A 23,662-nucleotide genomic window follows, 5' to 3' on the forward strand; every position below is an offset into this window, starting at 1 on the left:
GGTAAAACAATACAGGAGCAGAGAAGTTACGCGACACTTGCTCAAAATGCCAGAGGAAGTCCACAGTGGAAGGAAGACATGAGCTTAAGAACTCTGGGACCAGCCTGGTGTGCTTTCCATCACCCCCACTCCGTCTCCCTGAGCCTTGTGCTGTGCTGCCTCTTAGGGGTTGCCCTCTCAGCAGGTCTCTGAATGGCCACATGGCCACGTTGCCTTAAGCCCACTGATGCGAGAGGAAGGGAGGGAGGGGAGGGAGGGAGGGGGAGAGAAATAGAGAGAGGGGACCGTCACCATATCATACCTGACTGTGAAAATGGTAAAGGATGTCTGGGAACTTTTGTTTCATGCATGTGTGTGTGTTTCTTTTAATGGTCTCTATTTTTCTTTTTTTTTTTTTTTTTTTGGTGAAAAACTCAGATTTTATAATTATTAAGAAATTCTTCCTGTCAGAGACAAAAGAAAAAGTGAGCTGCTTGATTCCATTTCCAGCAATATAGCAGACCATATATCCTCAAAAGCCCCCGGATTAAAACAAAAACCACTATAAATTTCCAGGTGAAATATTTCATAGCATTTCTTGCCTCTTCGATCTCATAAAACGCAAATCTAGCTCCATCCACATTTCTGTACCATTAAGCTAGCAACTCAGCCCCAAGGGAACTGGCCTGTTCATGCTGAACAAAGAAACTGGTAAACTGCAACAAGGTTTGACTATTTAAAACCGTAAAAAAAAGGGGGGGGGACAGAGAAAGGAGAGGGGGAGGGGGAGGGAGGGAGTAGAGGGAGGGAAAAGAAGCAGGAGATGGAGGAAGAAAGAAAGGAAGAAGGAAGGAAGGAAATGAAACAATAACCTGGGAGCCAATATATGTTTGTACAGAGTTGAATCATTGTCAGGTATTTGTGTCGTTTGGGAGAATATGGAGATGGTGATTTATTTTAGATTGTTTTCAAGTTCAAGAATGCCTGTTGAAATATCGGGGTAATCACTGAAAGAATAGAAGAAGAGAAGACATTAAGAGAGAAAGAGACTACTTAAATGATTTAGCATTGCACAGTAAAGAACTTTCTGAGCTTCCCAGGGGGTGCACCACCTGACCTGGCAGCCAGGGTGTGTTCGGCCCTGGACCCGGTCGAGGGTGTTAACTAAAATGAATTAAAGTAACATTTACTGAGCACTAACTGATTGCCAGACACATATTTCATTTCATCCTCAGAACAACCCCATTAAATTGGCACTTTTGTCTTCCCCATGTTACAGAGGAAGAACTCAGGGACAGAGCTCATGTCTGAGGTTGCCCGGCTGGGAAGTAGAGATGCTGGGATTCAGACACTGAGAGATGTGCTCCAGAGTAATCACTTTTAACTCCTAAACTCTTTCGCCTTAGCAAAATCCTTGCAGGGAAATCCTTGCCTTAGCAAGATTCTGGGGTGGGGTGGGGGGTGGGTGGAGAGAACTGTGCCCCTCCAAGATGGCTCAAGGCCTCTCCCCTCTGTTCTCCTGTTCTACGGCCTGTGGGCCTCCTCCTGGAAACGTGCAGGTGCACACAGCTGGAGAAACCTTTTGCCTTGATTTCATGGGTACAGTGCAGTGCTGCAGTTCTTGAACTTGGTCATTTTGAACTCTGACAAGTGCATAAAATCACTTCCTTTTAAGCTTTTCTGTTTTAGTTGCTGAGGTTATGGTGTTGATTATAATGGTCTGTCATGACACGTGAAAGCAAATCGGATGTTCTCATAATTGATGCATACTTAAGACGTATTTAGCCTCTCCTCTAAGCAAGTTATATTTCAATTGTTACAGGATCTAAATTTCAAATATCCCATTTGCCGTGCCACCCATTCACTAGCATATAGGTGCTGGCTCCATGAATACATTTATGTCAACACCAAACATGGATGGATTTCTTTAGGTCTGCAACTGAAATAATTTAGGTCTAAAAATGTGTCCTGGCTCTGGAAAACTCTGTAGGAGGCTCACCTCCAAGAACTTGGAGATGTTTAAACACGCAGTGTCTGGAGCCAGGAAGCCAGATCAGATATTCTCTGGAAATCAGCTTCCCTCTAAGATTTTGGAAGAAAACTGTGTTGCAAAACAGTGTCTCCATCCTATCTCTGGGTTCAACTTTCTCTTTTCTTTATTGCCTTCTGTCTCTTTCTTGTATCTTCTTATTTGGGTTTGGCCTTTTCCCATTTCTAGGATGTTACTCCTTTCTTCTGAGAAGCCATGAAGACAGAGAGGTAGCAGTTTCCTGACTGGCACAAAGATGTGTCCACACGAAACTCACCTGTAGGCTGAAACGAGGGCGGGCGCTCACCTCTAGTCTAGTCTGTGTCACAAAGCACAGTCCACGTACAAAATGTTAGGACTTGGCACTTGTCCCTTCCCCCTGCTGCCAGCGCTCAGCTTGGTGGCCTGGAGGGAGCCCCCACTGGCCTCTTAAGAAGGTAGTCCCTCGTTCTTTGTGGGAACTGGGAAAACAAGGCGGGGAATGCAGGTTATGCTGTATTGTGTATTCTCCTTGCAGGAAGCGTTTGCCATCAGATGGAATTACCTCAGCCAATTTTTGGCTTGGGTAAACGGGATCATAGCAGAACCAATGCAATTTATGTCTTGCCAAAAATTAAACTTTGGCCACAGGTCTTTGAGCCTCCACCCCCATTAGTCAGGGGACAAAGAAGAGTACATGGTGACACCCCCAAATGCCAGTATTTTACATTTTAAAATATCTGATCATACTGGCAGTTTTTCTTGTCTCCCCACTTACATTTATTTGTTCCTCTTATAAAGCAAAAATTATACTTTTTGACCAGCCTTCTTTCACTAAAAGTAGAGTGACCGTATGTCCCTGTTGGACCAGGAGGGTTCTGGTCAAGCGTTTTGTCCTAGTGTAATTGATAGCATCCTTTTTACTTGAAAAAAATGTCCTCGTTGAATAATAAATAACATGGTAACTAATGAAAGCTACTGCAAATGATTATTAGGTTATAGTTAACCCTCTCTGTTTGAAATAGAAGTCTCATAGCACCTTTAAAGGATCAAATGAATAATAATAGGAAGACTAAAGATTATTACCCAGAAGGCTAATTACTTAAATTTTGAAATATTGAAGGAAAGTTGGAAAAAAATCTCTCCAATGCACTTAGTAGTAATTATTAATCTCATCTGTGTATTTTTTATTCTATATTAAAGTCTAAATGTTATTAGTAATTATTAAAAGATATCACATAAAAGTCCTATAATTTGCTGGGAGTTAAAGTAGTTATTCTTAAATAGAGTCAGGAATTTAAATATCTTTTAAAAAATTATTGTAATTTGATAGAACAGGAACCTATTGGAACTTTGCTTATTTTTTCATATATGATTTTAATTGTTCATGTATAACATTTCTTTGAAGCACAGGAAGTGACGTGTTGAAAAAAAGATTCCTCCTTTAAAATCCATCTGTGTTATCGTGTGGTTTTTCACTGGCTTGGGAAGCAGCTCTGTGGTGACCTGCAAACAGAATTGAGAAAAGAAAACTTTCAAGATTGATTAGTCTGAAGGAGGTGTGTGGATTTAGGTCTAAATCTCATGCACCATCTGTATAAACCAACCGAGGGAGTCATTTGAGTCATCCAAAGAAATTTGTCGTCTCTTCCACACGCACATATATTCATAAAAAGTTATTAATAACTTAGAAATTGGGGGACTATTCTAGCAATATAAAGATTTCTGTGAACTTCGGACTACCCAAAAGCAATTAACATATAGCCCTAAATTTAGTAACTACCCCCATCCATCATTACGGGGGCAGCAGGGTAGGGCAGGAAAAATCCTGGACTCTCAAGAGAGGAATCTCAAGAGAGGAATTCTGGTTTTTCAACCTCTGTATGACTTGGGGCAAATCACTTACTGCCTTTGAGCCTTCGTTTTTTCATCTTTAATTATGATAACAAATGTTACCTTGCTGACCTCAGACCTTACGAGACTCAATAAACTGTAAGGTCCTATGCAAACATAATGCATTATTTATTATTCCTTAGCTACTAGTGGATCTGAGGGAAAACAAAGTAGGTATGATATTCCTTTATGACCCTGAAACCACTTTATAAATCCATGGGCATTTGTTGGGCTTCTGCGAGGAACACAACCCTGCAGAGGGCCAAAAATCAACATATCTTGGCACCTGCTTATAGAGAACCTACTTTTAAAAGGCACGAGGCTTCAAAAGATGAACGAAGTGAAGTCTTCCCTGGCCTCTCCATCTTAAATCAAAAACCTTCATCTTAGCCTTCCTCCCCGGCGTTATTTTCCTCCACTCCACTCATTGCTATTTCATATTCTGTATAATTTACTAATTTGTTTACTGTTATCTCCCCCCATGAGCATGGAGACTCCTTAATCACAGACAGTTTTGTTCTTATTGCTACTTTGTTTTTAAACTTTGAATCCCAGAATTTGTAGCTGTCTTCAGCACATAGCAAGTGCTCAATGAACATCTGTTCAATGAACAAAACAGTCTTTGGTCTCAAGGAACCGGAAAGCCAGGGAAGCAGGGGACATCTCTGTACGGTACCGCATTCTATTACAGCATTGTAAGCACCATCATGGAAGCGCACAGATTGCTGTATAGATGGGACCAGGGCTCCCAACTCTGCAGGAGAGGGTGTGGGAGGCAAAAAGAGGGAGAAGATGGAAAGTTTGTCAGAGCACTGACTGCAATTTGAATCTTGAAGGATGAATGAGAGTTTTCCAGGAGGACAAGGTGGTGATAGGCATCTTAGGCAAACAGGGCAGCTTCCGAGAAGGTCTGGAGACGGAGATTGACATTGCTGAGGAACAGTGAGAACTCATATTTATATTGACCTTTTAAGGAAAAAGTACAAAAGAAACGAAGGCTTACAGATTGATGCCGCGTGTCACTCGGGGACGTGTGAGGGTCTGCGAGGTGGAGGCCATTTCTGTGTGGCCCTGTGTGTGCCGTGTTTTACTTTTAGGTGTTACTCCTCATAACTGTTTATCTGTGCTCAGTGAGTGGATTTACAGATCACATGATCTTCATGATTTTGTCATGAGATGAGGAAGAATCGTGAAATATCTTCTACCTCACAAAAGTCTACTGGTTCTCTCATGGCAAAATACTTCAAGGAATCGTTCAGTGTGAAGATAAGGCATTCTTCTTCATAAAATGATGAGAGTTACAATTTTTCTGACCTTTTCTGATCACATCGAGCCTGAGACCAGTCACTACAATCGGAGGAACCCACGGATACTGTGATTTTAGCTGGTCTTTTGTGGTCAGTCAATTATGAGCTGAACGAAGTTCACGGAGCCACCACGTTCAGTTGTGCTGAAATCTCGGGTGGTCCAGGAGGACCTGTGTTGCCTCTGAAGGTTGGCAGTAGAAGCAAAGTCGCTCACTGTTGTCTACAAGGACAAGTCGGAAAATGGAAAGATTTACTTAATGAATTGTCACAACTGTCAGTCATGTCAGTCAGGCAACTAAATTTCTCCTTTTTTCCCTTCAACTTGTGAAGAGGTGTGGTGACTCCAACGGACCCTTGTTTCATTCTGAAGCTTGTTGGCTTTCAGTGAGAAAGTCCTCTAATCATCTCTTAGGGTTTGAGAAAAATATTAGGTCTTTCTAGGGGAAGCTTGCTCTCTGTGAGAGTGTGCCTAGTGACTCCTGGCTTTGTAAATGCTGACATTTCGGTGCTCCCTTTAATTCCCTGAAGTTTATGAGTATAACTGCAGGTCCGTCAAATGAACAAATATAGCTGCAACACGTGCTAATTTGCCAAGACAGGTTTCTAGTATGAGGTAGATTGAAAGAGGCCACTGGATATAGAGGCTGCTCAGGGAGAGCGTGGTGAAATGGGCTCCTTTAGTTGACTGAACAACTTGTTTAAAACTCTTATCCTTTCACTGAGAATACTTTAACCATTCTGAAGAGAGACGCGAAACCCTGACAGAAGAGCCTCATGGGTATTTTCTCAAAGAATAGGGCAGTGGATATTCCTATATACGCGGCATATGCAGAAAAAAACAGATCCTGAGGTTTACCTCAGGTAACAAAGTTTGTTGAACAGAAGTCAGGGGCTTCATCATCAGTGTCGAAATCTTGTATCAGAAAAGATGGTTAAATATTTGTATGATTTCCAGCTGCATTCACATGTGAACTGAGGCTTCTCCGTGCAAGTTAACATAAGACTGAAACACATAATTGTCTTACTATTGTGCAGTCTGATTTTTGCCTTAAACTATTTAATATTGATTACTGATGACAAATTGCTTATTATCAAGTTTCAGTTTTGAATGGATAAACTTATTTTGAAGTATGTATTTAAGCAAATAAATTAGATATTTGATTACATATTTTTAATTTTTAATATTCAAATTTTACAACAGTCTTACTTCACTGAATTTCTTAGGTTACCCTTTCTGTATCTTAGGCACATGACACTGGCTTGCTGTGTCTGGCCTCCCTCTCCTTCCCCAGTGCCCTGACTCAGGCCTTCAGGATATAGGAAGGCAGTAGAAACACAAGAATTTGGGGATGGGTTGAGTGTAGTGATAGGCATGGGGCAGATGGGAGGAGAGCAGTGAGAGACAGGAAGCAGTTGAGGATGTATCCCAGGTCCTCGCTTTGGGAGACCGAATGGCTGGGAGTGCCGTTCGCCACGTCCAGAAATGTATTCCAAGAAGCCAGAGGTCGGGAGCACGCGGATGAACATGGTTAATTGTGTGTAATGAGAAGCTTGAGTTTGATTGTCCATGGAGTATCTGGGGAAGATGTTCACTTGGCAGTAGGAAATAAGGATTTGGAGATCAGGAGGGAGGTCTGATGGAGAGTTTTTGGAAATCAATCATTTCTAGGGGTTAAGACAGAGCAGTGGATGTTGTTGAGCAGTGGATATTGTGAGACTGAAGGTAAAGGGTGATTGGGGACGGAATCCAGGGAACACCAGTGTTTAATGGGTGGACGCGGACTTGAGAGGTAAGAGGAGAGCCAGTGGAGAGAGACAGTAAGAAAGACAAAGGAGGGAAACATTTTAAGAGGAGAGAGAAGACAATAGCGCCAAGCAAGAAGCCAGATAAGGGCGAAATTTGTCGATGGATTGGGTAATGGAGAGATTGCCAGTTATATTAGCAAGAAGAAAAATGTGTGTGTTTGTATAATATTTTGGAACTATTTAACAGTGGAAAGAAAGTATGAGAATAAGGACCAAAATCAGTAGCATAAATCATAAATACTTCAAAGCTCAAGAAAGGGGAGGATCCAGAATTAAAATGATTTCCCAGTGTCTATGTGTGGAATCAGTCCATAAACATTGGAGATACCCGTGACCCTGTCTCCTCTGTCTGCCCTCCACTGCCCTGTCTGTCCTACACTCCCCAGCCTCTCACAGATCATCTGTGTAGGTCGGCAGGTTTGAACCTGGCAATGTTCCCTATTCACTGTTCTCCATTCCTCCTGTTAGAAATCAGATTCTGACTAGCATCCTCTCAATTGTGCTATGGCAGTCTCCTCCTAACTGGTTTTCTAGCTCAAGTCTTTAAGTTTTCCAGGTTATCCTCCACTCTGTGGCTGGGTTAATTTTTTTTAAACAGTATCATTGAGGTATAATTGTATACCACAAAATCCAACCATTTTTAAGTGTGCTATGTGTTTTTATAAATTTATACAGTTGTGTAGCCATCACCACAATTCAGTTTTGATAACATTCTCGTCACCTTGGAAAGTTCCCTCAAGCTTGCAGCCAGTTCCCACTGGATTAAGATTTCAAGTCCAAACCCAGCTATGTCTCTCCTTTGCTCAGGATTCAACGCGCCCCTTTCCCTTTATACTTATGCACAGACTAATTGGCCTGAAATCCCAAACACTCCACCAACTGTCCCAATATACCCTTCCAGCTTAGTGGCTCACGAGTCCCTGACATTTTCGTGCCTTTCAGACAAGACTATTTAGGGTTCCCTCCATCGATTTCTGACCATTGTGACTTTGCTCAGGCTCCTTTCTCCAGCTGGTAGAAATGGAGTGTTTGTTAATATAAATTTTAAAGAGCAAAAATTTGGTGTCCCTAAACTTTAAAAAGTCTTTTAAAAAATTTCTCTAGATCTTGACAAATTCAAATGCACCTTTAAAAGAATCATTTTCCAGTTATATTTGGGTGGAACCTGACCCTGCCAGTTTACTTTTGAGCTTGTTTTATATTCTCGGTCTACCTGATATCAGCATTTGTTTTCAAACATAAAAAAAGGCGAGGCTGTGTGCCCTGCGTGTGTGCAGGTGAAAGGACCAGCTCACAGCAGCTTGTCTTCCGCCCTGTCCACTTCCTGACTGTGCCTTTGCTTCTTGGACTCTATTCTTTTTTATCTTTTAAATTGCATAAAATATACGTAACATTTACTACTTTAATTCTTTCTGTACAGTTCAGTGGCCTTAACGTTGTTGGGCAACTGTCACCACCATCCATCTCCAGAACTTTATCACCGTCCCAAACTGAAACGTGATACCCGTTAAACCCTAACTCCTCCTCCCCTTCCCCCAGGCCCTGACAACGGTGATCGTACTGTCTCTGAATTTGACTACTCTAAGCACCTCATCTAAGAGGCATCATACAATATTTGTTCTTTTGTGTCTAGCCGATTTAGCATAATACCTTCAAGATTCATCCATGTTGTAGCGTGTGTCAGAATTTCCTCACACTTGCTCTTTCCATTTGTTGACGGACACAGGTTGTTTCTACCTTCTCTGGACTCTGTTCTCGACCCTGGGTAACTGCTCCAGTTTGAGCAGTTTGGGCGCCACTGAATGCTGCAGCTCTTGAAAACACGCTAGCTGTGCCTGGGTGTTTTCTTCTTTCTTTTTCCTAAACCCAGTGTGCGGGTGCTCCGTATTTCAGCTGTTTAACTCAGTAGCATCCACGGTATGGTATCACTGTTACTTGCTGGCCCCCGCTGGAATTCAGCTTGTTTTGTTATTTGATGCAAAGCAGGATGCATAGGTGAACAAAAGGATCTAGAAAGGGTTCAGGTTTTTAAAGTGCCCCCCCTTAGTGATCAAGCGTAATAATAAACTTGGCTCTTTTTTTCTTGATGCCTTCTGCTTGCCAGCAGTGAAATGGAACATTTATATATTTACCTCTGATCTTCACTTTGAGAGCTTATCACCATGACAGTTGAAACAGTGGAACTCAAAGATGAACTTTTCCCAGGCCCCCAGCAAAGACGTGAATGCCTGCTCTCCTTGGCGTCACCACACCGACCTGCCCTCTATTACTCTGACTTCGCTTAGTCTGGCCTGGAGACGGATGTCATCATCCTGCCAGCCTACTCCAGCCTCTCCATTCTCCCAAACACTCAAGGCCCCTCTTGAGTTACTTCTCCTTGGTGAGTTCCTCCATCCCCAAATAATTGCTTTCTTTGGGAGTAGAATTCATTGACCACCATTATTCATTATAGCCCTGTCGGCAGTGGGTTATAGGTGACAATGTACCTGAGTGGAGAGACTAAGGGAAATTCAGCTTAGATTTTGATAGGGATGCAAAGACCAATATATACACTGTCTCATCATACTTACGACTTCTATGAAACATGTTTTACGCCATGGATTTATCACCTCCCACCACCTGTCTAGATCTGTTTGCCTAAATGTGTTCCAGCAACAGGTGGTCCTATGATTAGAGCTTGAAGAGCAGTTGTTGTTGTTATTGTTGTTTTCTTGGTGGATTTACAAGGCGCGTTTGCACATGAAAGGCTCTGAGAAGTCCAGCAGGCCTGTTTTAACTTTAGCACATCTTCTGAATTTATAATGGAACCCTCTTTCCAAGTCACATTTGTTAATGTATCTCAGGACAGGGGTTCCCCAGAGCACATTATTTATTGGGAGCTGCAGACCTTCATGCCAGCAGCGTGACCACTGCCCTGGCAACCACACTGGTGGTCCACATAAGAAGAGAGCATCTTCTAAGACAATAAATGCTCAAGCTTTCTGATAAAATTATAGCTAGCAGTTTGGAGCCTGGGCAAAGGAGGACAAAGATGTATCTACCAAATACATGGTCAGCTACCTTATTAGCTACTTTTGGAGGCCCAGGTCATATGAATGTGCATATGTACATACATGCAAATATATGAGTGTATATATGCGTCACATAAGAAATACTCCCAATCTTCTAGCTCGAAAGCCTCTGAAAAAGCCCTCGTCCTTTTGGGACACATTCATTTCCAGATTCCATTTAGCTTCTTAACCTGGGCCATGCAGCCACACAATTTTAAGGTGTGTATATGTATTTTTTTTGACTAAAAGCACATTTGTCAAATTAAACTGTTAATATCTTTTTCAAATTATGTTTCAGGACGCAGCAGCAAGATAAATGACCATCAGACTCAGAATTTTGATTTTTATTTAACAAATATTTTAATCACAAAGTTTGATGCATATATCACAGACGTACGTAAATATATAAACACCTATTTCCTTTCTGCGGACTTAGCTCTCTTACCATACCAAAGTGGGGCTTTCTGTGCACAGCAAAGATCACTTATATTTAGGTCTTTAATGAATGTTCAGTATACAAGAGATACAAGTTCAAAATATCAAATTTTCCTTGATTAGAGATACAAATGGGAAAATCAAATTTCCTTCAGTTTTTAGGTTCAATGCATTCAGTTTGTAAATTTGGTATTTTAAAAATAATAAAATTAAAACTGTAACTCTCAGGGGCCTTTGAAAAACATTTGATCGACTCACATTGAAGACTAAAGTCCTTTTACTCAATAATTAGCTCCATTTAGAAACACAGTTATGGAAAATTTCAAACCAGATTCTTCAGAGTACTTAATCAGGCTTCATTAGTCGTCACATCTGGGCCAGTTACTGTGAGCCACTGGACACAGCTATGAACAAAGCAGAACAATGAACTGCAATGAATAAAACAAAACATCCCTTGCCTTCATGGAGCTTACATACTTGTAACTATTAAATTCATTCAACTCTTGTAAATCTAATAAACCAAGGTTTTAAATGAGGAGCGAGTCAAAGTCAAAATTCTTCTACCTTTCAACTTAAAATTACAAGTCTAAAATCAATTACAGTTGACCCTTGAATGACACAGGTTTGAACTACCCATTTCCACTTACACATGGGTATTTTTCAATAGTAAATACCACATGGTCCATCCGTGGTTGATTGAATCTGAGGAACCGTGGCTGGAATGGCTGCTATAAATTATACTTGAATTAACCTGGTTGTTCAAGGGCTAACTGTATACATCTGAATTAGAATCACAAAGCAAATGTGGGTCTAATTAGTGTCTCTATCTGATGTGTAAATACCAAATGTACAAATTATTAAGCCTGATTTAAAAATTTCGAGTAGTGTGAAAGTGATTTGCTGTATCATTTCGCTATTTAATTCTAAACTTTCCTACTAGGAAAAACTGGGATTATACAACTGAGCTTACTTGATGGACAGTTCAAGACCCAGATACTTGATTGTCTCAAGTAGGTTGAGCGATTTGAAACTAGGACTAGGGACCTAGGGGTTGAGTATGACCAGAGTGAATCTTTTCATAGGACAGATGGACACACTGAGTCTGATTTTAACAGTGGCTGTAATAACGGGATTCCACTTTCTTTACATAGCGTTGGTTTCACAGTATGTTGTTTGCTAGATTCAAGTCTTACCTTCATAACTTCTTTTGATGTTGCCACTTAATTTGGATGGATAAATTACTTAACTGTCTCTACCTCTCCTGCTTTACTATCTGATTCGATTAAGCTAACCCAGCCTGTTTACCGCCTGATTCTTCTGTGTCTGGCTATTTGACTTTGGCTCCAAGAGCATTCTGTTGAGTATGGACACTGGGTGATATTGCTGCTCTGCAAAGGCCAGCATTCAGAGGCAGCTGAGTGGAGCTGTAGCTCTGCTCCCAGAATATCCATCAACCCACCCCCATTCCTTCAGATGAACAATGAATATTTTCTCAGTTTTAAGTCAAGTGCGATTCAAATTTACAGTCCGGAAAAGTCCTGGATGACCCCCTCCCCTAAACAGAATCCCTCTTCTATAAGCCCCTTTTATATAGAAATTCTGAAACTATCATTGCTTCTTTGCTTAAAACCCTTCAGTGGCTCACATAATACAATAGAATACAAAACCCTTAACATGGCCTGCAAGTCCTTTCGTGATCTAGCTCTTGGCTTCATCCGTGATCTCATCACACGCCTTCCTCTTATGCTCCAATTCCACCCACACTGGCCTTCTTTCACTTCTTCCAACAGAAGCCAAGTTTCTTTCCCACCTCAGGGCCTTTGCATGCACTGTTCCCAGTTTCTGAAACATCACTCTCCCTACTCTTTGCTTGGATGACTCCACGTACTGTAGGTCTCAGATTAACTGTCATTTTTTCATGGAGGTGATTCTTCTTTGTAGACCTTAACACAATCCGTGCATTTATTTGCTTACTACCTAGACCATAAGTTACGTGGAGCCGTGTGTGTTGTTCTGTTTGCCCAGCATCCATCACAGCATATACTAGACAGTCAAAAATCATTTGCTAAATGAATAAGTATCACAGTTGTCACAGCAATCACCATTAGCCTTCAGTCGTAACCATTATAATCATTCATATAACCACTTTTGGCTCATGGGATGTAGGGTAGTTGTTGAATTGGATTGAGATATCTAAATGTCAATATCTCATGCATTCATTAATACAATTATTTTTTATTACCTTTATGGTTCTTTACACATTTAGTCTTCTTTAGCTTCTAAAGCTGGAGGCTTTCTGTTCTTAGCAGTCCTCTTACAGTGAAGAAGACAATTTAGCAAAATGTGCCTTTTGGGAGACTGTCCTTTTCTAACTTTTAAAAAATATCATTGAATATTAGCTAACTGGTTTACGGTAATAAATTTTGTATTAATAAGTAATAAATTTTGATTAGTGTAAATACAAGTTGCTTAGAGATTTTTGTTTGTTTACCCCCAGGTTCCCGGGAGATAGATCAGTTACACTGGCCCCAGGTTACAGAGGGCAGCCCTTAGATAGTGAATGGAAGTTCTAGGTTCTATAATGTTTGTTGCCGAAACCTCGCCCCCCTCTGTGTCGTTCTTCGAGAACCTGCCCCCCCCCCGCAAAGAATTAAAGCCTTGGAAAAGCACCAAATTGTGCTAAAACTCCTGAATCTTAACCATTTAGAACCCAGTGCGGGTTTTTTTTGGGGGGGGGGTTTACAGAATCAACCTGAAAAGATCATAGGTTCATAAAGATTTCATATCCCTGTCTCTGTACCTTGCCACCTGCGAATATGTAGAACAGCATAAAACATGATTTTGAACGTTGCATCGTCACAAATGGAAAAAAGCGCAAAGACGTAAGAAGAATCGGGTTTATTTTTGTTGTTTACAACACCTAAGCGTTATTGGAAACCCAAACGAGAAGCCAAGCTGACAAAACGGCCGCAGCGCAGCGCGGTCGGGGTTCTCCGCAATGTGGCCGCGCACCTTTAACTCGCAGTGACCTCCGCGTCCCGGCCCGGCATCCCGGGCCCGGCGCTTCGGCCGGGGCGGCGCATCGCCCCCTCCTCCCCTCCCGCGCAGCGCGCATTGTTGTCCTTTAGCGATTGGTTGTTGGACCAGAAACAGCGGTGCAGAGCCGAGCCGGGTAGTGGGGCTGTGGACCTGAATGCAGGTTAGCGGGCTGGCAGTGACTGACACCGGGGGCTCGAGGGACAGCGAAGAAGAGCCGGAGGCGCCCTCGCTGCGTCCTCCAGGCGGCGTGGACCAGGTGCCCGGGCGTTTGCGGCTGTCGGCGGAGCCCCGGGTGGCGCCCCCTCCCCCGGATCTAGCTGCCTCCGGGATTGGCGCAGGTGGGCAAGGCAGGGCACCGCAGACTGCCCTGTTCCCACCGAGCGGTTTCTCTCCCTTTCTGCAAGCGGGAGGCGCCATCCTAAAAAGATGTAAATATCCGAGCGCTGACTCCTGGCTGGGGTACCAGCCAAGTCCCAGAGCCGCCGCAGGGTGTTTTACATGAAAATGAGAAGCCTGACAGGATCCGTGCTCTAACTTAAGGCAGCTCGGTGATTAGCGTGAGGCTGAGCGGCTTCCCGGCTTCCGGTCCTTCAATAGCTGTTCTGCGCGCTCGCGACTGAGCAGCGGTGCCGCCGTGCGGGTGGCGATCGGCAGGCTCCGCATCCTTGGCAGCCATGGCTCCCGTCGCCGCCGCGGCCAGTAAGTAGGAGCATGCCTGTGTAGGGGGGCACATGCGTGTCGGCGCGCGCGCGCACACACGCACACGCAGACACGCACGCACACCACCCTGAGCCTTGGAAGGAGGAAGATCGACGAGGCGCTGCAGTCGCGAGGACTCTTCCTGGATTCGGCAGGGGCCCGCCGCCGCAGCTGCTGACTGCAGAGCCTGCTCGGATCCTGTGCACACGCGCCCCCCATCCGAGCCTCTGTAATGAAGACTGCCTCCCGAGGACTGCAGGGGAGGCAGAGCCAGCCCGCGCCCGGGACTGCGGGCCGCGCGGCTGATAGGCCCAGGGGGACACGACTTGGACACTGTCATCCCCACGCCTCGCTCTGAGCCGCCCGGTGCGGAGAGGGTCTGCCGCCGCCCCTCCGGCTTCCCGGGCGCCCGATCCCGGGTCACCACCGGAGGCCTGGGCTTCCTCATTTGTTTGGGTCTTTTGTGCCGTGGCTCACAGTTGGCTAAGCACTCCTGCGCTGAATCGGGCCATTGTCTGCGCTCCCATTGCTTTCACGCTGCAAGTCTCGGCGCCCTCACCCCGCCCGCCCCCTCCCCGCCTCCTCCTGGCCGGGGAGCCTCCTAACGTGCCTTTCCCCCCAGGAATCTGGAAGCTATAAGCCGGGCGGATTGCAAATGAAGTGTAATGCATTGTGGGACGTGTGTAAAATCGGAGCCTTCGCCGTGGGGGGGTGTGGGGGCGTGGGGAGGGCCGGACCCGCCGCTGGCGGTGTAGACGCCGACGAGGAGGGGCTGGGAAAATGCGCGCAGAGTCCGCCCGGGTCGTGCCCGCCGTAGACGGATGAAGCCGCGTGCTGCGCCCCGGCGCTGAGGCCCCGAGGATCGGGGCAGCGGGTCGCCCTCCCCACCATGAAGAAGACCCGGAGCACAACCTTGCGGCGAGCCTGGCCTAGCTCGGATTTCTCAGACCGGGCCTCGGACCGCATGAGGTCCCGCAGCGAGAAGGACTACCGCCTGCACAAGCGCTTCCCCGCGGCCTTCGCGCCCCAGGCTTCGCGGGGCTACATGACATCAGGTTGGTAACCGCGTCCCTGCCCCCAGGCCGGGGCCACGGGGCGTGCTCCGAGCGCCGCGGCCGGGGTGCTTCCCCGGGAGGACGGGCGGTGATGGATGCGATAAGTTTTGGGGAAAGCAGGAAAAAAAATTAGCTCTCATCCACCATTTTGTACCTCCGCAAGATCCACAGCAGGCCCTCTCAATATGGGGTTGGAGAGCTATTAGTTAGGTGAAATCTGGGAGGGGGACGTGCCGGGCGTTTTGGCTGCACAGATAAATGACCGCCAGCTCGGGCGCCCAGCCTCCTTGAGCTTGTGGAAGAGCCTGCGCCCGCCGTTGCCCGCAGCATCGGGCTTGCTCGCTCCCGCATTGTGGCCAGTTATTATCCTAGTGGGTATTTAAACAGCCTTTCTTTTTCAAAAGGGAACAGGTTCCATGCACAGTTCTGGATGGTTTGAATCAGGGAAGAGGTCTCAGGCTGGTCTGCTTACACGCAGGGAACTGTGTTGCAGCCCACTGAATGCATTCGGTGGGGTAATGGTGTGTATGCGGATTGAATGCTCACATGATTTTGTGTGGATTTAACATATGTTGCTTTGAATCAGGTTATAAGGAAAGAATGGAGGCTGTGTCATGTATTTGCATGTCAGACAGGAAGGACAAACAAAACGGTGAACGGGAATGAAGGATTTCATCTTAAAATGCATAGAAGCATTTCTGAAGGCGCCGGTTAGTTGCCTTTGGAAATACAGCGGATGGCTTTGCTGTGTGACTTGGAAACCCAGGGATAAAATACTTGAAACGCTGAAGGAGGAAAATCCTGAAACTCTTCTCGTTGTTTTCTCCTTACTTACTGTCGACCACTTGTATGTAATGACGTGTAAGACACCAATTTTGGTTTGTTTGTTTTTCATTCTGAATGAATTCATTTTCTTCTAAACAAAATGTCCTGGGAAAACCGAGGTTATATTTGAAAACACATCTATACCAAATCACTCTAAATCCTGGGAAGATTGCTTTAAGCTTGCAGTTGGTACTCAAAGTCTAGCTCTAGTATCTTTCTCTTAAAACAGCAAGTTTAAAAAAAAAAAAAACTGGGGCTGGTATCTCATGCTTTAAAAATGTCTTGTGAGTGCATTTCCGTGAGTATAAAACCTAAATAAAATAACCGTCTTTTTTACTGCAAAATCTGGTGACATAAGGATGTACTGTCTTGGCAATAAGGCTCCCTTGATTTTCCCTGTCATGAAATGCCAGATTTGTAAAGGAAGTGACAACTACAGTTTATACTTCAGTAATTGAAGTCAGTCACTGCTGTGGTTGCTTTATTCTTCAGGCTGGTGGTAGTAAATTTTGAAATACACCTAAATCCAAGTGTAACCTCAAAACACGTATGTCCATAAACCCATGTCTACACTGAGTGTTCAGATAATCTCAGGTTTCATATCCTTGGGGTTTGAATGTCTTCATTCCACACTGAAGAGTTTCGCCTCTTTTTTGCCCCTCTTCAGGAATCAGTACTGATAACCAAGAGTGAGGCTGTAGGAGGGCAGGTGGCCGTAATGTCTTCAACAAACCTGCAAGACTCTGTAATGATTTCAGGCATGTTCCCATGGAGCCTGTTTTCACCTATCTTGTCATAGCATCATTATGATCACATTTTTATTCTTTGCTAAAGAACTTCTCTGCTATTGCCAGTTTTTCAAGGCGTTTTTGAGGGCTTGAGGAAGAAGCTTTTCATTTTCTTTGATTCTCTTATTTCTTGACTTGTAAAGAGTAAGCTGGTCCTATGGGGATACTGAAGGATCAGCTCTTTCAGGTTGGTGGTTGTCTGTGCAGGTTTCATGTTAGGTTACTACTGAGAAAAGAAAACCAGAAGGTGGGGGAAGAAGAGCTGTGTTATTCATTCAGCATTTTATGGAGCCTCCCCCCACCTCAAGCAAAGTGCCTTGCTAGATTCTCATGGGGCTGCAGGGTTGGGTATAATATAGTTTTGTCCAAGGATGGAAGCTGTTATTTATTCTTTATTTTAATTATTAGCCAATATGTATAATAAAAAGGGTTGGGGCTCATGGAAGGATAAAGTAAATATTAAGACAAACACATACAATGAACACTGGGAGAGTAGGTGGAATCTTTCTCATACACATCTTTTTGGGGGAGATTGAGAGTAGCTTGTCAGTTGCCTTTTCAAATATGGTTCCTTTCCAAATACCAGTGTTGATAGTAATAGATGGTATATTGAGACACTTTGACATCATTTGGGAGAAGTTGTCTTCCCCTTAACAAATGTAAGAAAGTCCACTTATATCAAGTTAGTGACTCTGGATACAAACAGAGCCTTTGTCACATGAAATGAAATAGAAAATGAAGCAGCTTAGAAACACATGAAGCTTTTCATACTTCTTCTTTCTGTTTGTCCAGTCATTTTGCCATAATAGCTACTAGTATTTATCATACTTATTCTCAGTAAAAAGAGGTTTTTCTGTTGGGTTCAAAGGACAAGATAAGCTTCTTCAGAGAAATACTAAATGACTTGAAATAACTTCAGTGGAGACTGTTTTTAGAAATCCCCTCCAACAAATATTCCTTAAAAATATGGTGAAAGAGAAATCCCCTCCAACAAATATTCCTTAAAAATATGGTGAAAATCACTGTTTTTTTTTTAACTTTAGGAAAGGAGAGGTCCTTGGAAATTTGAATAGCTGTCCTTTTGATCTGGCCTACTATCTCACAGTAGGTATTTCAAGTTTAACTCTGTTTACTTAAGCCAAAATTATAGGCATTCCATAATCGCTTTCTAATGAGACAGAACCTTTTCAAACAGTCTTTTTTCACTAATAAGTAACTACCAGTTTGAAATGTGATTTACAGCAACAGGCTTGACATTTAGCCTTGGCTTTTTCACGTACCTTTGGGATAAACTACACTTAAGCTCAAGAGGTTAGAATAGACACATATCAAACTTAAGGAGATCCTACAAACGGACAGTTAGAGAATTCTGAAACTTTAAATTTTGAAGACCATGCCTTATATGACTATTTAAGCCCCTGATTCATGCTACCAAATCGAAAATAATCCTAAGAATTCACAGGCCTCCTGGCAACCAGCAAGTTCACAGGCCATGAGATGAGTTCATTGTTCATCTTGAATATTAATTTCCCAAAGGTAGTTTCTGAGCAGAAGGGGGGAAAATCTTGCCTTTTGTTCAAATCAAGATGAATAATAAAATGTGCATCCATGAGCTGAATAAGAAAAGGGGTTAGGCCAAATGCACGTGGGATTATTCTCTCACAGTTTCTAAAACTAGAAATTATGATATTAATTAACTAGAGAGAAAAGAAAACTCCCCATAAAGAGGCACATAGCTGTATAATCCTTAGGGCTTTATATGTGAAAATATGCTCACCTACCTTCATGAAATGATTTTCAAGGCACCAAACCTTTGTTAATGAAGGTGTTAGAACCTTCTCTGTCAGGACCTTGTGAACTGTGACCTCTTTATACAAATGATGCTACTTCACTTTCCTCTCCCCAAGCCCTGGGGATGGCCGCTTCTTTATATTTCACATGGCATGCCACCAAGTTTGGGGACATTTCATTGATCAGGACTGCAAAGTGATTTGTTTTCCACTATAAAGGTCCTACAGAGCATGTGCATAAAAGGCGTCCCCTGTGAACGAGACACCCCCAAAGTCATGGTACTTTTGGATGGATGTTTGTCATTTTAAGAAACAACAAGGCAGACAATTTTAAAGGATTTGAAAAGAAAGAAAACACAAGCCGCAAACTGACATCTTAAGAAAATATAAACCAGTTTTGTCTGCCGATCTAACTAATATAAATCAGCAGGGAGGAATGGCCAGGACGCCACCTTGATGAGTTATTAGTTTTCATTTTATAGAAACTAATTCTGGGGCACAGTGGATTGTGGGGCCCAGTTCCTTACGTTCTGTTATTTTGAGAGTTTTCTGGGAGTGGAGGATGGGCACCTGAGGTTCTAATCTGGGCCTGCCCCAAACCAGCTGTGTCCCTGGCGGGTAACATGACCTCTCCCCGTCTGGAACGGGCCCTCCTGGCCCGCATTTCCATTACAGAATTGGGCTCCGCAGCGCCTCTGTAATGGGCAAGCCCAGGATTTCTCAGCACTTACACAGAAATCGTTAGAAATAACCTTTGCCCTTTCTGCTTATTGGAGTCATGTGCTTCCGTATGTGGGGTGTGTGGGAATAGCGCTCATTTTGCAATGGAGTCTTATTTCCTGTCATCCCCAGATGTTACAGTAAGTGGCCGCATTAGGGCTTGTCCTGGTGACCAGACTAATGGGGGTGAGGGGACAGGGATGAAGCCCTGGCAGGTTCCGATCACGTGCAGGTTTTCATAAACAGCATCCTGTTGCCTCCTTATACCTCCTCGCAGAGATACATTTCCAGCCTCGCTGCTCCAACTGTGCTTTAATTTGAAACTACCTGTGTTGACTCCTTTCATCAGGCCTGTGGAAGTGAGGAATATTACACTTGGTGGTGAATGACTTTATTCTTTATCTCTCAGGAGAACGTGAATGTGCTTACAAAAGGTCACCTCTCTTGGTATTTCAGCATCTTTTACGCTCTTGTGAACGTTTTTATTTGAAAAAAGGAATATGAGTATATTGTATAAAAACCTTAGCATTTTTACACCTCCAGAGCAATTGCGGCTTAAATTCTCTATAGCCCTAGAGAGTTAGGGCAGTTCAGACAACTGTATGTTCTTTGGTACAAGATTGCTTATACATGCTGAGTGCAGCTATAACCAAGGAGCAGAGTCTGGTTGGATCCTTGCCGGTGGGTTCAGATGCCGACTTTTGCAACTAGGACAGGTTTTGTACAGCAGTCATAGAAACTGTGTGATGCCTAGTGTATCAGGTTTAGAGTAGAGGTTCTTGTCGTTCGTAAGACTATAGACTATAGTCAATGCTAACTTAACCTTCACCACAGTAACATGGGAGAGAAATGGCATGGGTAATTTTTTTTAAGCAGATAGTGAACTTTTCCTTAAGTAGTTAATCCCCAGACTATTTTTATTTGACATTGGAATGCACAACCAGTTGGCCAGAAAATCCCATTGATTTCTACCACCTAAATATTTCTAAAATCTCCCCCTCCCTTTTCACCTCTGTTGTTGAAATCCTTCTGTTCTATTACAGTGTCTTCCAAACTGACCATGTCCAATTCTTGCTCTATGGGTCCCCAGAGGGGTTTTGTTTTTTAGGTTTTTAATACCTCCTAAAGCAAAAGTGGTCATGTTACTTTCCAACTCTTTTCAACGTTTCTCATGCCTATGGGTGAAGTCTGAGACCAAGGCTGTTCATGGCGTGACCTCCCCTGCTTTTCCCACCCCTCCTTCCATCCCTCCCCCACCACCCTACACTCCAGGCCCTGGAAACTCTTTGCCTTCTGCAATGTCTTGTTGCCTTTTGTGATTTATGTGACACCTCTGAGAGTGTGCTCGCCATCTTTAAAAGCCTGATATTTAGCTAAAATATATAAGGCTCATCCTGTTTAGCCTTCCAGAACAAGCTCATATACCCCTTCTCTTCCTAGAGTGGATCACTCGTATGATGGTTGTTTTGTACTTGTGTTACAACAGCATGGTGACATTGTGTTGTACCTCGGGTTTACTAGCCAGTGAGTTCCTCAGTTACAGTATGTGTTTTATTCACATCTCTATTTTGCCAACAACCACAGAGCTTGACACATATCAGGGACTCAGGAAATATTTATTGGATAAATGAATAAAACATGGCTTCTCTTAAAAACTTGGTTGAAGAAATGTCTTGAACTCCTAATGTGCGTCATCCTTTTGTAACAGAAGATTCTACTCTTCAAGGACTTCCTATTGTGGCTGGTAGGACCAGCTCTTAATGAGTTGACCATTAGAAAGCAGGAAATACTGGAATATAATCAAGAGTTAAGTGGGTTCTTCATGACATTCTTTTTTTTCTTAAATTCCACATATATGTGCCAGCATATGGTATTTGTCTTTCTCGTTCTGACTTACTTCACTCTGTATGACAGACTCTAGGTCTATCCACCTCATTACAAATAGCTGAATTTCGTAAGACAGGAATAAAGACACAGACCTACTAGAGAATGGACTTGAGGATATGGGGAGGGGAGAGGGTAAGCTGTGACAAAGCGAGAGAGAGGCATGGACATATATACACTACCAAATGTAAGGTAGATAGCTAGTGGGAAGCAGCCGCGTAGCACAGGGAGATCAGCTCGGTGCTTTGTGACCACCTAGAGGGGTGGGATAGGGAGGGTGGGAGGGAGGGAGATGCAAGAGGGAAGAGATATGGGAACATATGTATATGTATAACTGATTCACTTTGTTATAAAGCAGAAACTAACACACCATTGTAAAGCAATTATACTCCAATAAAGATGTTAAAAAAAAAAAAGAGTTAAGTGGGGTTGGTCGATAGGGTTGGTGTAAGTGGAATAGGACTTCAGAGGAGAGATGTCAATAAAAAAAGGTTGCCTGGAAGGAGGACTTACTTGCTTCTCGAAGGACTGGGTAGGATTTGAAGAGCAGAGAAGGCAGAGGACTGGGGGAAGGTTGTAGAAGCAGTATGAAGCAAGACATTCAGCTGGCAAGGAAAACGTCAGTGTGAAATTTGCCGTACTGTAAATTTGGGATGTAACTAGAAATAACGTGTAGCTAGATCAGGTGGGCTCTTGAAATCTAGGTGGAGTTTATTGGGGTAGGAATCAGACTTGTGAGTTTGGGAGAGAAATAATGAAAGGAGCATCTTAGGAAGAGGTGTCTGGCTGTGGCTTACAGGATAGATGGAAGAAATGGGAGTTGGGAGGCTAGGGGACCAGCTGGGAGGTGGTTGAGGGAACAGAGGTTATCAAGCAGTAAGGTGATGAGGGACCACCCAAGAGCAGTGTTTTGCAACACTGCTAGGCATTAGCACACCACCCTTAAGAATTTGTAAACCATGTCCATATACTATCTGTGCTATTATTTAGTTAATATTTTTCTTTAACTCTACCCACTTTTATATTTAAATGGATGTAAAAGAAAAAATTTTAATTTTATATGAAATTATGGGTTTCATTTGACAGTTATTTTTCTAACCCCCATTACAGTTCATATATTCCTATTTCAGTAAAAAATGATTCAACCAGGTACCACCTGAAATGCCCTCACATACCTGAGTGGTACTCATGCCTCATAGTGAAAACCGTATCCAAGGAAGGAGGGATGAGCATGAAGGGCAAAGGGAGCATCTATGAGGACCAAGGGCCTGGCTGTTCCTTTAAGTGACCGGATTGAAGAGGGGAGAGAAAAATCAAAGGCGAATCAGAGATTTTTGTTGGAAGAATGCAATAAGTGACCAGGAGGCTGGGGGAAATGGAGCAGAAGATGAGTTCCATGTTGGATGTAATGGTTTGGTTGTCCAAGCGGAGAGGTAAGCACTCACGTGACCGGTAGAGGCTCCAGGTATAGTTTGGGGGTCAACCACTTAGCAGTGTTAGTGAGAGCACGGGAATAGTTTAGCTTTTGTACTTTATGTTCCGCTTCTTAGAGGGGAACAGGTGACTTGCTTATTTTTATTTCCAGCGGATGGAGGGTCAGTTGGATTCCACTAACATTGAGTCCTACTTAGGTTTCTGAAAACCTGGAGACTCAAGGTTAGGATTGCTTGGAGATCATCTGCTCTCTTTTCCTAAAAGTAAAGAGCTTTTTAACGTTTGGATGTTTTTGATTAGTGTTTGCATTTATTCAGAAGCTATTGTAGTGTTGATAAAAGGGATGTGCTTTTGGTATCTCTAGTTCTGGTTTGAAAAGGGTTCAGAGCTATGCAAGCAGCAGCACAAAAGACTAGACCAGCTATGTAAATAACGTATATTTCAAACATCTGTCATATACCGATCGAGTTGAAAATTTATGGCTTAGGTAGCGCATATACACAGTTAAAATCTCCATTTATCTTCCTACTTAAATCCATGATGGCCCCTCCAGGCCAAGTTTTCTCTTTTTGAAGATAAAAGAGAAATATCTGGCAGGTGCCTGTGGGCATTAGAGGTAGCAGGGCTTAAGCCTGGCCGTCTCCTTCTGATGGCCACAGTTTCAGAGGGAGGACCCTTCTAGCTTTGTAATTAACACCCTCACCTCACCCCTACTGCAAGTTCCTGTCTAGTTGGTTCCCCTAAGAGAGCTCACAGACCAATTTATTGCTTTCGGCACATCCAACTTTTGCTTTGAAGTCATTTATTTCGTTATTAGGTGAAATGAAGGCTCTGCCACAGCAATTGAGGTTCTGTGGATACTTGTCATTTTTTTTTGGCTGTCCAGCATCTGAACCCCCTTCCCCTGTCTGTATCTCCCCACTGTTGTGGGTTGAACGTGTGCCCCCGAA

The 23,662-nt window shown here is 43.5% G+C and overlaps 1 protein-coding gene across 7 annotated transcripts in view; it reads left to right on the forward strand.

Moving 5' to 3' along the window:
* STOX2 (storkhead box 2) overlaps positions 1–23,662 on the forward strand; it is a 224,795-nt gene that overhangs the window by 89,992 nt on the left and 111,141 nt on the right. The window contains exon 1 of one of the 7 annotated variants that reach the window (XM_022570930.3): positions 1,454–15,271. The exons of the other annotated variants lie outside the window; for them this stretch is intronic. Within the exon in view, the coding sequence (XP_022426638.1) occupies positions 15,106–15,271 (166 nt within the window). The 5' untranslated portion in view covers positions 1,454–15,105. Of the gene's footprint in view, positions 1–1,453; positions 15,272–23,662 lie in introns of those variants that run through there. 7 annotated transcript variants of the gene reach the window in all.

The sequence above is a fragment of the Delphinapterus leucas genome, chromosome 21 (genome assembly GCF_059928025.1).
Source record: "Delphinapterus leucas isolate spDelLeu-1000000601 "Yukka" chromosome 21, BTC_Dleu_Yukka2, whole genome shotgun sequence".
Lineage (NCBI taxonomy): Eukaryota > Metazoa > Chordata > Mammalia > Artiodactyla > Monodontidae > Delphinapterus > Delphinapterus leucas.